General features: G+C 44.9%; 1 protein-coding gene across 2 annotated transcripts in view; it reads right to left on the minus strand.

The window, feature by feature from the left end:
- Positions 1 to 14,116, minus strand: part of CARS1 (cysteinyl-tRNA synthetase 1) — a 58,380-nt gene that overhangs the window by 17,815 nt on the left and 26,449 nt on the right. For both annotated transcript variants that reach the window (XM_085880540.1, XM_085880541.1), the window contains exons 4-13: positions 13,744 to 13,840; positions 8,860 to 8,958; positions 8,596 to 8,745; positions 8,211 to 8,351; positions 6,827 to 6,915; positions 6,517 to 6,638; positions 5,965 to 6,077; positions 5,681 to 5,809; positions 2,291 to 2,420; positions 1,759 to 1,862 (exon numbers count right to left, since the gene is read on the minus strand). In XM_085880540.1, the coding sequence (XP_085736666.1) occupies positions 1,759 to 1,862; positions 2,291 to 2,420; positions 5,681 to 5,809; positions 5,965 to 6,077; positions 6,517 to 6,638; positions 6,827 to 6,915; positions 8,211 to 8,351; positions 8,596 to 8,745; positions 8,860 to 8,958; positions 13,744 to 13,840 (1,174 nt within the window). The remainder of the gene's footprint in view (positions 1 to 1,758; positions 1,863 to 2,290; positions 2,421 to 5,680; positions 5,810 to 5,964; positions 6,078 to 6,516; positions 6,639 to 6,826; positions 6,916 to 8,210; positions 8,352 to 8,595; positions 8,746 to 8,859; positions 8,959 to 13,743; positions 13,841 to 14,116) is intronic.

A 14,116-nucleotide genomic window follows, 5' to 3' on the forward strand; every position in this document is an offset into this window, starting at 1 on the left:
CTCCCATTACCACACCTTAGACACCACCAGTATTCCTCCCTCCTACCTCGCCCTAATCATTCTGGATTATCTTGGTCTGTCAACCGCACCAGGTATTCAGAGGCCATTTATCCTCATCTGCTCTCTTTCTCTCTGGGCTTTGTCTAATCTTCCGTGTGTGTGTGTGTGTGTGTGTGTGTGTGTGTGTGTGTGTGTGTGTGTGTGTGTGTGTGTGTGTGAGAGAGATGGCACCTGTCCTAGTTTAAGTTAAGATTGTAGAAGATATAACGGGATAAGTCTGCTCTGTGTCTGCTTTGTAAGAGTGCTTGCCTTTTTCCACACCCAACAAATTCCTTGCTCTCCCTTGCTGTACATACAAATTAACCTAATTCACTGTGCCACATTCCTTTCCTCACCAATGTAAATAAATGCTTTGAAAAGAAATGTTCTCAGCTCGTTTTTGTCTTTACCTCCATTGGTCCAGCATGGCTTGCACTCTCGTCGAGCCGGGACGTTATCCCCCAACAATCTGTTTTCTCGCCGGTACGTGCTTGGCAGTCCTGCTCAGCTGCATCTAACCTGGTAAGGTGATCCGGTTTGAGCAAGTGCATACCGACGGCGTATCCCCCGGTAATTCAATCACGTGACCTTTTGGTAAACGGTATCAGACATTCAAAATTTGAGATGGTTTCCGGACTGTGTCGATGGCTCAATTATTGTTCGCACGAATGCGAGGGTGCTCTCGTCATTCTCTCCTTTAGTCCTTCTCTCTGTCATTCCTTTCGCTTTGCTTGCTCACTCGCAATTTTCTCTTTTACTCCCCTTCACGCTTTGTCTGTTAATTTCTCGCCACACTATTCGTTTTTCGATCTTTTCTGCATCTGTCCTTTCACTTTCTTCCTTATTTATTCGCCTTCTGCCCTTGTACGCCTTCAACTTCACGTGCCCACCTCCACTCATTGCGTCGCTGAATCCTCCGCCTCATCCACACCACCCGGGCGTCCTGCGAAGAGACGCGTTGAATACATGCTGCGAGTGACGTCAATGGTCCATTGGGAAATGTTGGAGCCGTGGCTGTACAAGGAGCACGAGGGGAGCGGAGCGCGGAGGATTCCGGTTTCAGTGAGTACATGGGAGCCCTAATCAGTAGTGTGCAGGGGTCTGTCCTGTCCCCATATATTTCTTTCTGTCCTCATCTCATCATCCTTGCCAATCACTCACCTCTCCCTTCAACATCGGATGCATTTTGCAGGCACACTGTAATGTAGTGTATCAAGTCATTGGTAAGGTTCCGAAGGGTGGGGTTCTGTTGCATGGGGGATAATTTGGGAATGTACATGTGCTATAATTAAGTGTTGTGCATATATGTCATTCAAATGTTTTCTCTCCTTGTAAATACTTGCATTTTGATGACTGTTGCTAAAAGCCATTTCCTCAAGAAACCGTGTTTTGACTTATTGTCTGTTCTAATGGCAGCATAAGACTGCTGAGGTGTTTGGCCATCGCCGATTTGTTATCTAAGTTTGATCTCAGATGGGGTTATGCAACGTTGGTTTCGTTCGGCTGACTGACTAACTTCTGTTGTGAAACCACGGACACGGTACCCGCTCACACAACTCTGGGTGTGGGATCCATTGGGAGGTTTTGGGGTGACTGGCGATTGTGGCCTCTTGACACACCGTCCTTTCGAAGTTACCCAGAGGTGACGTCCATCACAATATGTATGTATGTTTCAGTAGTAGTAGTAGTAGTGGTAGTAGTAGTAACACAATTACTCACTCCCAAGAACCTTTCGTACTGCACCGCCGATTCCATGGTATTCTGTGAGTAGTCCAGCGTGTCCTTCCAAGAATGCATCAGGAAAACCAGGCGAAGTTGGCGGGCTGGGGGCGGACATGGGGGAGGGTGGAGGACGGTGATACAATACAAGAACGCGACACCGGCATTATGGTTTATTTCGAGAGTTATCTAAGGATCAGCAATGTTTTGCTGAAATCTTTCATCTCACAACATCCAACCATGTACTCAAAGCAAAATGGTGGTTATGGATACATTATACATTGTACTTCAAAACAAATAAACACAAAAAAACACAAAAACACGTGTGCGCACAGATTATAATTGGAAATCTTCATTCCAAAGTAAAGGTTATTGAACCTTGTGTGAAGTCCTGAAAAAAAGAGTGAAGAAATCATAACGAGAATGAATCGACAGTGGAGTCACTCAACATGGGTTTTATAAACGGAATAGCAGTATAATGGAAATGAGACTTGGAGTAACAGGTAAGTATACAGGTGTGAAAGAACCATACCGCTGTGCCTGTGAAGCGCTTCCTTGATTGTGATGAAATTCTTCAGTGACTTGGACATCTTGCAGCCAGAAATGGTCAGGTGACCAGTGTGGAGGAAATAGCGAACCCAGTGATTGTTGTCAAAGTAGGCCTGCACACAGGCAACCACAGCTGGAGGATCTCACAAAATATTTTTGCTGGAATATGAGAGGTGGTAATGGGAGTAATGTAGCCCAGTTAAGCCATTAGTAAATATCTAGCATAAGAGTGCGGTATCTATGTGAAACGATAGGGAATGTGTCGAAGAATGTATTCGGAGCTGATAATTGTGATTCCCTCGACTCCTTCGTATGTATCGACACCCCACTCTTCCCCTACTCCTCTTCTTTACCGCTTAAATCATTCCTTTGTTGTCTATGTGTGTTTCCCATAATGAAAGACCAATAGCCACTCCATTGAAAGTGGGTGATTCCCATCCGGACATTATCAGGACATTCTATGACCATCCACTGAGGGGAGGAACCGGTGGACACCATGACAACGATGGGCATTTAGTGGCATTAATTGGTTTGCGCAGAGAACCAATCAGCTCATGATAGCGAGTTCAATAAAACCCACAGGAGCTCAGATCACCAAAGAGTTGGCGTGCGGACAGCGTCTGGAAAAGACTTGTTGAATAATGTTGGCTGTGAGCGAGAGCCAGAGGAGCTGAACATAGAAGCTCAATAGAGCTTCGGCGGATTGGCCTACAAAGGAGTCGGACGTGGGTGTGAGAGGAGACATCCCTCTCTCCCACTCATTCCCGCCACACAGCAGTGTTCATGCCATCTCCCCATACGGACCAAGGGACCTCGTGCAAGCCATCACATAGGAGAAAGGTTCCACATCTGTCCAAACTATCTACCGCATGACTGAATAAGGGAGCGCATCAATCCAAACGAGATATTTTAAGTGTGTGGGTTGATAACTGTATAGTGTATAAAATTATTACTGTGATATGCATCTGTCTGTCTCTATCTGTGTCTCCCCCCCCCCCCCGCCCTTGTTCTCATGACCCTTTCATTATTTATTAAAACCTGTTCTCACCATTTGAGAGTTGGCCGTGCACGGGTCGTTTATTTGGCATCATCACTCCGGCGCACATGAAACAGGTGACCGTTGGGAGTTTGGCACCAACCTCGATGGAGGCCATCTTAAAACGACCACCGTGTCGTCTTGGCTTCAATCACTTGGCCCATTTATAAGACAGATGACCGGCTGTAGCGACAGATCCTTGTTAAGAGTTTTCTGCAAGCTGAAAACCGAAGCAAAGACTGTTTGGGCATCGTGCGGGTGGCATATTTGACCACATGACCACCCGGCAGTTTACCTTTGTCAGGATTTTGATCAGGACACTGGTCCGAGTCCGGCTATCGTTACAACACAGTGATGTAAGTGATAGTACTTCCACGATTGCATGAAAATAAGAATTTCTTTATTTTGTACACCGCTCCTTCCCAATTCCATATCCAGGCAATGCATTACATCATCGCCGGGCACCGGAGGAAGGGATATTGCTCTGTTTGTTTGTCTAGGCGAAATATCAACCATCCTTTGAGCGAGGAAGCTGAAATTTGGGGACAAAAGTAAAGATGTGATTTAGCGAAAATCAATCAATTGATTAATGACTTAATTATTATCGATTTATTAATGCCTTATTTATTTTCTTTCTCGTCTGGGCGATATCTCGGGCACCTTTTGAGCTAGAAAACTGATATTTGGACAAGACAGTGAACTAGATATTTGGCGATAAAGGGTATTTTTGATTTGTTGATTAATGAATTAAATCGATGAACTGTTCATTTTTCGATAAATTATTGAATTTTCAAAAAGTTACAGATTCGGATGAAACTGTGGTGGTTTTGGTATGCTATTCGGCAATTGATTGAGAAATCAATTACTTTACGATTATTATATATTTATTTTAATTATACAATCAATGAATCAATCATTGTCCTGCATGGCGGCATTGGTGGGCGCCGAAGGCGTCCGGCAATGTCACGTGCTGGAGGATTTGGTATTTACTGATTTGGCATGGGGGCAATGTACCTGTACTTGTTTTGCTTTGACGAATTAGAATGGTTCATGATGAAATTATTGTTGTTATGGGAAATGGAATATATTACATGCACAATTATTACTTATTTGTAAAGGAACCATTTAGTATTTGTAATCATAATATAATTCGATAAATGTCTGTTTCTATGCACTCCTGAACCACCAGAATAAATAAGTCAGAAACCGGTGGTGATACTCGGGGTGTGCAGGAGAAAGTTTTAGATGGTTAAAAAAAAAAAAATCATAGTTCCAAGGGTTCAGGGTTGGGGAAGACCCCAATTCTCTACGTAAATGTGTATGGCATAGTGCCACTTCTGGTGGGAGGATGATATTGCAAGTCAAATGAAAATACACAAATTCTGTGGAGGACACACACAGAGGACATTCACAGAAAGAGAGATCGATGTGTGGTGTTAAGACAATGAGATGAAGGAAGGAGCGAGCACTCCAGGGTGAGACATGGGTTAATTCGCTTTGCTGGGTTAGCATTGCTGCCCTGCTCGAGAGGAAATTTCACTTTGAGACCAGGACGTTCTCGGAGGCTCGGTGCTCATTGCAGTGGCGCCCAACCAAACTATCTCAAGCACTATTTGTTGGGGAACACTGTTTCTGCAAGGATTGTGCGCTCCTGCCAGGCCATTCATCATGTTGGTGACACCCAGCAAGGGGATTGAGGAAATTTCGTCTGGTCATAGAGCTAAACATAGACACATAGAGACACTAAACAAAAGCACCTTTTTCAGAAACATTGTGCTAAACTAATCTTACAATGTCATCTTTGAGCGTGGCTTTGTTATCTGGCCAACGGTTTCCTTCAGTATAAATTAGTGGCAACTGCCTCGACTGCTTATTGAACATTCAAATTGCTCATCAGGTGTTCAATGCATCTCAACGTGCCCACATAACTTGACTGTTGCCCTGGTTTCAGAACTCATAGATTGTGCTGAGGCATGTTGATGAACTGTTGATTTGGGGTATTTGCTGAGATAAGGATAGGTTGAAGGTAAATTATGTAAATTTTAAATGAAGAGTTTTTTTTATTTTTAATCACCAACACTGTGGCACTCGTCCAATTTCAATAGTGTATGATTAAACGGCCTGTTTACTCCAACTGTGTGGAATATCGGTGGTGTGGTTTGTGGTATGGCTTGTATCCTGCGGTGAGCCATGACCATCAAGCTCGAGACTGTATAATATAAACACCTTGGGATAGGTAAAGTAGAACAGATGAGGAAAAGCCCCAACAACCTTCTTTGGCAGCTACATCGACAGGGAAATGAGAGCCCACTTATGACAGGCCTTTGCAGATCTGACCTCTGACTGTGCTAGTTCGTTGTCATGGTGTGGAAAACGGAGATCAAAACCGCCACCGTGAATGTCCATGGACTCCCCCAGAATGGAACTGGCCATTGCAGAACACTCGATGTGCCAGCCAGGCCGACCCTGCATCACAAAGATGGAGGGGAGAAGGAATAAAAAAAACTTACCAGAGGTGAATCTCAAAATATTCACTTCCAAGTGTCGAGCATTTCGTGAATGGGAACTCTTAGCACGCAATGAATATAGGGTGGTATAACCATCGCAACCGAGACACAGACCTTTCCCCAAGGAGAACTCCAGGCTGGCTCTCCCGGTTTTGATGCCTTCCAAAGGGCAAAGTCGTTCGGGGAGAGTTTCTCTCCCAGTCGCTCAGCCAGCACACTGAGGTCTCCTGGGCCAGGGCATCAGGGCTGAAATTAGCCAAAGCATCTTCAAATGACAATATCATACAGGTAAGTATAGATAATGCCTTTAACGTCCAAACTGGCTGGGCCGACGTGTCTGGAATAATGATTGTGTTCACTTCTAAAATCCAGGCTCAACCAAGTCAAATCTTTGTCTTCTTGTTATTTTTTATATTATTACCCTTACTTTTCTCACGAGCCTCAATTCAATAAGAAAGCAGAACGCAAGGCCGAAGTCCAAATGTAAGGTGAGTTGTGCATTTTAACTGGATGACATTGTATGATGGCCATTTGGATGATGATGATGATGATGATGATGACCAAAAGGTGATCAGGTTGAAGAGTCATTATAAATACACATTTAGAGAGTTTCTGCAAGTGTAGATTCAATGCACGACTCTGAGTGCAGGCATTCAGGATATGTACCTTCTCCTTCTTGGAGAGCATTCTGATCGCCGACTGCCTCCGGAACTAGCTTGGCATATGTGTGGTTTGTGCTGCCATCAAAGGCCGCAGTATTAAAGTACACCGAGCCATTGGATTCATACCTGCCAGCACGGCATACGAGTCAAACAATTATGTAATCACGCGAAATAATGAAACCGTTACAGCTTAAGATCTACTTTGAGTCCGTCATGCAAAAGATGCGACAAACCAAAGTTAGGCGAACGCAGTGGACCAGCAAATCGAATGAATGCAAGAAAAAAAAAAACTCTCAAACAGCACAGTGACTTACCCATATCCATTGTCAATGATTTTTTTCACGAATTCAACGATCTCTGGAACGTATTCGCTGACTCGGGTCAGAACGTCTGGAGGGAGAACCTATGAAGGAGGCATTGCACATGTTACTATCAAAGAAGTCTTTAATAGTAATCAACATTTTACTCTTGTTAATAAAAGTTACTTATTTATGAGAACAAATATTGCTTTACCGACATCAATAACTTTAACAGAGTTCATAGGACAACTTACCCTGTGCAGTCTTGATAAAAAGGTTATGGAAAGCAGGGGCGAACTGGAAGGAGGGGGGGAGCACACCCCCTAAACCTTTCCCCTCCCATCAAAAGGCAATCATTGTTTTCTTCTGTATTAAGGAGTGTATAACCGAAGATGTGGTCTCGGAATGTGGGATCACCCGATAGTCCTCAGACCGCAGAGTTCAACATGGAACCGATTTGTACCTTTCAGTTTATTCCCAACCCAAGACCATGGATCCATGCCTGGGAAGGGTCTTTTCAACTCTTGCTTTGCGTTTCCAAGCACGATCTACATTAGCTTTGTTCGTGAACTTTGAATCACAGGTGCGATGGTAACCGTACGAACTCGATAGGTCAAACGGAACAATCCAGAGATGGAACCCTTCTGCCAACTCTTTTCTGAGGAACTGATGACTTTGCACCAATCCGAGAAAAAGATGCACTTAAACAAACCAAACGTGCACTTTTCGGAAGTGCAAACAAGGCAATTTGTGCTCTGCAGTGTTAAAATATATAATTATATTGAAAGAAAACAAAAGGTTTAAAGGCTGTTGCAAAAAAAAAAAAAAAAAAATAAAAGAACATTGAATCTGAAATTTACCGCCGTTGATGCACCCTCTTTTACACCACCCTATCCAACACGTTTAATCAGTTCTTTTGTGCTTGTTGTTTGTGTCCTGTACGACATCCCTAAAAAGAGTAAGTTTACCGTTTGGAATGATTTTCAACTTTGTTTAGTTGCCAGACAGACAGACAGACAGACTGAAGCAATTGCTTCACCGCGTGTGCACACGTGCGATCGAGATGAGATTCCGTACAGCTTGCCAAATTCAGAGCGAAAGTATTGCTAAAATGCAGGTCATGTTCTGATTCATGTTCTCGTGTGTTCAAAATATAAAATTCAATTGAAATCAAGTAGTTCCTCAATCATCGACCGACGTCTGTCAGACAGACAGAGTGAACAGATTGCTTAACCCCACTTTGCGCTGTGCACAAAGGGTTAAAAAACAAAAAAAAATCTACATTTCTTTCTCAGCTGGAAGTACAAATGACCTCGAGATCGAACACGACTGCTCACAGCAAACGTACGCATTTTCAAGGCCATTTTGTCCACTTGTGCTCTGGTGCTGCCGTTCTTACATTTAAAGCCTTCATGTCCTTGTGAAAGGCCATCTCCCAGTAACGTGGAAGCTCAGAAAATATGGAATTGTCCGTAATCTGACTGCCCAGTCGAGCATCCAGCCAGTCAGCCAAGGGATCCTTGGCTGTATCCAGGAGGTTCTGCAAAGTGGCAAATACAAGGTACAAGGAGACAATAAGTGAGGCCTGGAGCAGAAACACTTAGTGTTAATTTTTATGTCATCTTCAAATTCCCTTGCAGTTGATGCAAAAACTACAGTTGTGATTCTTATTGTCGCGACCTTATAATAACTAATGTATATCGAAAAACATCTCCATAGGTATTGTTACTTTAACCAGGAGGGGGTGCAGTTGGGACCCTGCAAAGAAGACAGAAATGACCAACTTGTGCCAAAGTAGACATTTGTGGGCCATCTTGCGCCGTGTTCATCTCAGACTTCATGGTAGACAGGCTCTCATCCACATTGCCAGCAATTCGCTCCAACATCTGTCGCTTGTCTGGGTCAGAGGTCATTTGCAACTTCTTTCGCATGACCTGTCAGAGTGTTATTAGTTGGCAGAGAGATACTGCATTCCATTTACATCTGGTGGGAAATGACAAGCACACAATATAAGAAAAGCACACAATCGGCGAGGCACATCAGCATACCTCCATTGATTCTTCCACATCGTTCAAGAGTTGTGCATGTGCAGGTAGCTGGTTCTTGTACTCTTCCAGCAGATAGTTTTGCCTCGCTCGCTTTATGATCTATAAAGAGACCAAGTTCATTACAATACATAAAAGTAATGAAATTGAAGGCAGCAGGACAAAATATATCGATATCAATCTATATATCATATTTGACATGCAGACACGAGGTGTGATCGAAAAAGTTTGGTGAATGCGTGAACATTGTTGAGGTCAGTGGACGAGGCTTATTTCGTTAATCCTCTCACTTGCCAGCATGCAACAAACACCATTTTACGAGGCTCCAGTGCGCCGTGGCATTGCTTTGTGTGAGTGCGCACGTTTGTGGCATCTAGTGCTTTTGTCGAAAATGTCTAAGTTTGAGCAACGTGCAAAAAAAAAAAAAAAAAAAATTTGAACATGGTAAGACTGCTACAGAAACACAAGAAATGCTCGTAATGGTCTATGCAGATGAAGCTGTGACATAGAAGACCATTTTCAACAGTTTCAAAGGCTTCGGGAAGGAAATTAGTCACTGGAAGATGATGAAAGAAGCGGTCGTCCGTCAACAGCACAAACCGATGAAAACATCACCCAAGTCAGCACTGTCGTCCATGAAAACTGACATTTAACCATTTGAGAAATCGCGGTCGAGAGCAGTATTTCGACCAGTCTTTTGTTTGGTTCCATTCAGGCCATACTGACGGACGATCTGAACGTGAGAGGCGTCAGCGCAAAGGTCGTTTCACGCATCCTCACAGATGATAAAAAGAAAATACAGTCATGTCTTCATTACAGCCAACTTGTTTCATCGATGCATTTTGGATCCAACATTCTTACCCTCGGTGATAACAGGTGATGCGTCGTGGGTTTACGGGTACGACCCGGAAACGAAAGCACAGAGCTCCCGATAGAAGACACCCATGCCACCGAGACCAAAAAGGTGAGTCAGTCGATATCGTAAGTGAACATCATGCCGATTGCGTTTTTTGACATGGAAAGAATGGTTCATGCAGGATTTCTTCCCAAAGGTGCGAATGTGGTTTTCTACATGGACGTTATGAAACGTTTGCAAGAGGCAGTCAGATGGAAAAGACCAGAGAAGTGGAAGAATGGGTGACTCCTCCATCACGACAACACACCTTGCCACATGTTGCTGTCTATCCACCAATTGTTGGCAGCAAAAAATAAACACATTAATAAATAATAATTTAAAAAAACCCATTCCTATCATCCAGCATCCACCTTATTCGCCCGACTAGGCATGGTACGACTTCTGATCAGGTCAGGTCAGGTATGGGAGTATACGTCAAGCAGCTCATCGCTGCATCCACTTCCCGCTGGTGCTCCAGGAGCCTCCGTCTGGCCATCCCCAAGCAGATGCCTGGACCATCCCCATCAAGCTGCTGCAACCACGAGGCACGTGGTCCGCCAGTTGGCGTCCTCCACTCACGAGGCTCCCTCGCTGAGAGAATCTGGTGAGCAGGATCAGCGGCAGGAAAATGAGCCACATGTCCATACAGCAGCAGTTTACACTTACAGACAAGACAGGTAACAAATCTCATCTGAGTATCTCAGCAACCACTAGTTGGACACAAAGTCTGACCAGCGACAGCCAAGGATTCTCCAACGAGACCTGGTACTGAAGAAGTTAAGCCTCTGTCTCAGATCCCAGGTCAGAGAGTCCAAGTCTCACATTCGTAGAGCAAGACTGGAAGCACCAAGGAATTAAAGACTCGGACTTTTGTCATCCTGCATAGGTACTGACAGTGCCATAACCCATGCTCAATGAATGCATGACTCCCCCAGGCGTGACCCAGACGTCTATCGACCTCTGTCTCACAACATGTGGAGACATGAATATCACTGCCAAGGGAAATGAACCTCTCCCTGACCTCAACATCTTCACCACAAACAGGTACAGATATGATAGCAGCATCCAAGATGTCATTCAAAGCCTGGATCATAGTTTTGACCCAGGAAACCGATAATTGCAGCGTCTCTGACTCCTCATTCAGCACCGTGAGGGATATCCAGCATCTCTGCGAAGATGACTCCATCATCTGCGAAATCAAGGTCAGAGATATTGACATTCCCAAACAATGCACCACAGCTTGATCTCTCCAACATCCTCCCAAGTCCATACAAACATGGAAAAGTGTGGGGGGCAGTACACACCCCTGATGAACTCCAATGACAACTGGAAATAAATCAGAGATGGAACCACCACACCTCACAACACTCACAGTCCCAGAGTACAGTTCAGATCAGTTTTGGTTGCACCCCACGAAGACCAAGAATCCTCCACAGGGCATCCCAATTCACTGAATTGAATGCTTTGTGGAGATCAACATCGGCTGCAAGCAGCCCCTGCCAAATCTCTCATCTGCGTTCTGTGAGGACCCGAAGAGCAAGGATACGGTCAATCGTTGACCTCTTTGATGTAAAGCCCGACTGCTCTGGGCGCTGGTGCTCAAGCAGATTGTAGCTAACCCTGTGAAGAATTATCTGAGTAAAGACCTTACCCGGCACTGAGAGCAGCGTCATCCCTCGGTAGTTGTTGCAGTCCTGGTGATCACCTTTTCCTTTCCAGAGAGGGACAACAAGGCCTCTCTTCCAATTAGTTGGGATGATGCCTGTGTTCCAAACGGAGGACAGAACTGCATGCAATGACATTAGTACAGCATTTCCATCAGTCTTGAGGATGCCACAGATCCCAGGAGCTTTACCCCCCCTTTCAATTGGTACACCGCAGCCTGTGTTTCCACAACAAACGTGGTTCACAGTTGATTGGAGGCTCAGCAATTGGAAGAGTTACACCCCTAACATCCAACTCCACAACTGGTGGGTCAGCCTGGTACAGCTGCTCAAAGTAACTGGTCCAGCGGGCCTCTGTCACTGAGCCCAACCCCTTCCGCTCTACCTGTAGTACACAGAGGGAAGGGGCTTGGAGAAACGCAGTGCAAAAAATTCCTGTTAGCAGGATGAGAATTACTTGACCACCGGTGATGCTCTATCCCTTCACAGATTCCTCGCACATAGGCTTCCTTGTCCACCCTCAGCACACGTACAGTTTTACGCCTCAACTCCCTGAACAGCTCAGCGATGCCATTAAGCCTGGCACTGTGACTCCAATCAATGGTCTCCAGTGTTCCTTGGGAGACAAAGTTCTTCTTCGCCTGACGGTGGGTTCCAAGACATCCACCGGCATTATGAAGGATGGCAGTCTTGAGGGCACTCCACAACTCATCAGGATTCCCTAAATTCAGAAATCCCTGTTCAGAAACTCCTCAGCTGCCCTCTCATCCTTGAGCTTGCCAACATCCAGCCGAGGCTGGGATGGTACCATTCTCCTGGATTTAAGCTGAAACTTCAGAGTTGCTATAACAAGCCTGTGGTCAGTATTGAGGAACTGAGCACTCCAGTAGACCCTGCAGTTATAGATCATCCTCCAGCGACCATCAACGAACACATAGTCAATCTCCTTTGCCACACCATACCAATCCAGTGATGATCCTCTGGGTACTGAAACCATGAACCAGCCACCATAAGTCCACGACTTCTTGCAAAGTCAAGGGACTTGGTGCTGTTCTGATTCACAGTTCCAGACCCATGGGGACCAACACACGTCTCATAACCATCCTATCAGTTCCAATCGATGCATTGAAATCCCCAAAGAGTAGAAGTGTATCTCGTCTGGGGCACTGATCAACCACAGACTCAAGCGCGGCATAGAATACTTCCTTCATGGTAAGATAACTCGCCCGAGTCTGAGCATAAACAATACACAGAGACCAGAGAAATGACACCCAAGGAGTGACGAATCCTCAGTCTCATAATACTCTCATTGACCGGTGTTACCTCAATCGTCATGGAAGTCAGCCTGTTGGACACAGCCACAGCAACTCCTTGGGTATCGTAACTATCAGAGCGACCAGTCCAGTAGTAGGTGTAACCACCCGCCATGATCTCACCACGATCCGGGCTCCGAACCTCAGAGTGCTGCAATACTGATGTGCAAATAATTGAGCTCAGATGATAGCAGAGTGCTGCAATCATCCTCTCTTCGGGATAGGACATTCGAGGCACCCACCCGAAGGGACCGCCTCAGGTTAACTTGAGGAGACCGCCATCTGGTGGGCTTCCGGCTGTTCCCCAAATTGAAACAAATGATGAAAGGGAAGTGATTTGACACGATCGAAGATATCAAATCCAACGCAACATTTCTTCGAAAGGCGATTCACAATGAGGACTTCCCGAAATGTTTCCGACAGGGGCAGGAACGGTGCAACAAGTGTGTATGTGTGGGAGGGGAGTACTTTGAAGGGGCTTAATGATTTAAGTGTTTAATTTTTCATAAAAAAGATGCAATTCCAACATTCACTGAACTTTTTGATCACACCTTGTATCCAAATTCAAATCCATTGGAACCATACTCAACAGAGCTTCGGTGCTGCCGAAGCAGTCTCCTGGGCTATTGGGCACAATCCTGGATGGGTCAACATTCCGACGCAGGATGATCGAATGGATCAATCATCCCAGCAAGCTGGTACTCATTTTGTCTGCCTCGGAAGGATAACAGGCTGAGTCAACTCACCTGTCGTTATTTAACGGAACGGCAGGGGCTCAAACTCACAACCCTAAGATTTAAGGCAGCCACTTTAACTGTCAAGCCAACACCAAGCTTGGTACTCCTGCTAGCATATACATACACATTAAAAAAAAAGACTGAATGCTGTGACTGCAGTCTTCCACACATCCATACATGCAGCGATGAAATAACTACGTAACATGAAAGGAAAATTAAGTGAGTGCGAGTTTTTAAAAAGCCATGCGAGATGCTCAAAATCCTTTCCGTGTGCGCACCTTATCGTCGATGTCTGTAATATTCATGCAATAAATCACGTCGTAATGGAAGTACCGGCAGAGGATTCTCCGTAGGATGTCAAACGACATGTAAGAGCTGCAGAAACAATGTCACAGCTTAAGCATATGTGGATTTAAAATGGAAACAACAAATCCCCAATTAACATTTAAAACAGTGACACAACACAATTTTAGCAGTTTCACTCGTAATCAACACAACCTTTTAATTAACATGAAGAATTTGATACAATTGAGGCTCTGAATCTGATCATATCACCACCTTAAAATGGCCAAAACCTGTAAAGTCCTCCCACTACCCTCCATTGACCAGCACCTCTGAGGTTCTCCGATCATTCTGTTTAGAGCAATGCCG

The sequence above is a fragment of the Eptatretus burgeri genome, chromosome 5 (genome assembly GCF_056783735.1).
Source record: "Eptatretus burgeri isolate ZD-2024b chromosome 5, Ebu_testis_v1, whole genome shotgun sequence".
Lineage (NCBI taxonomy): Eukaryota > Metazoa > Chordata > Myxini > Myxiniformes > Myxinidae > Eptatretus > Eptatretus burgeri.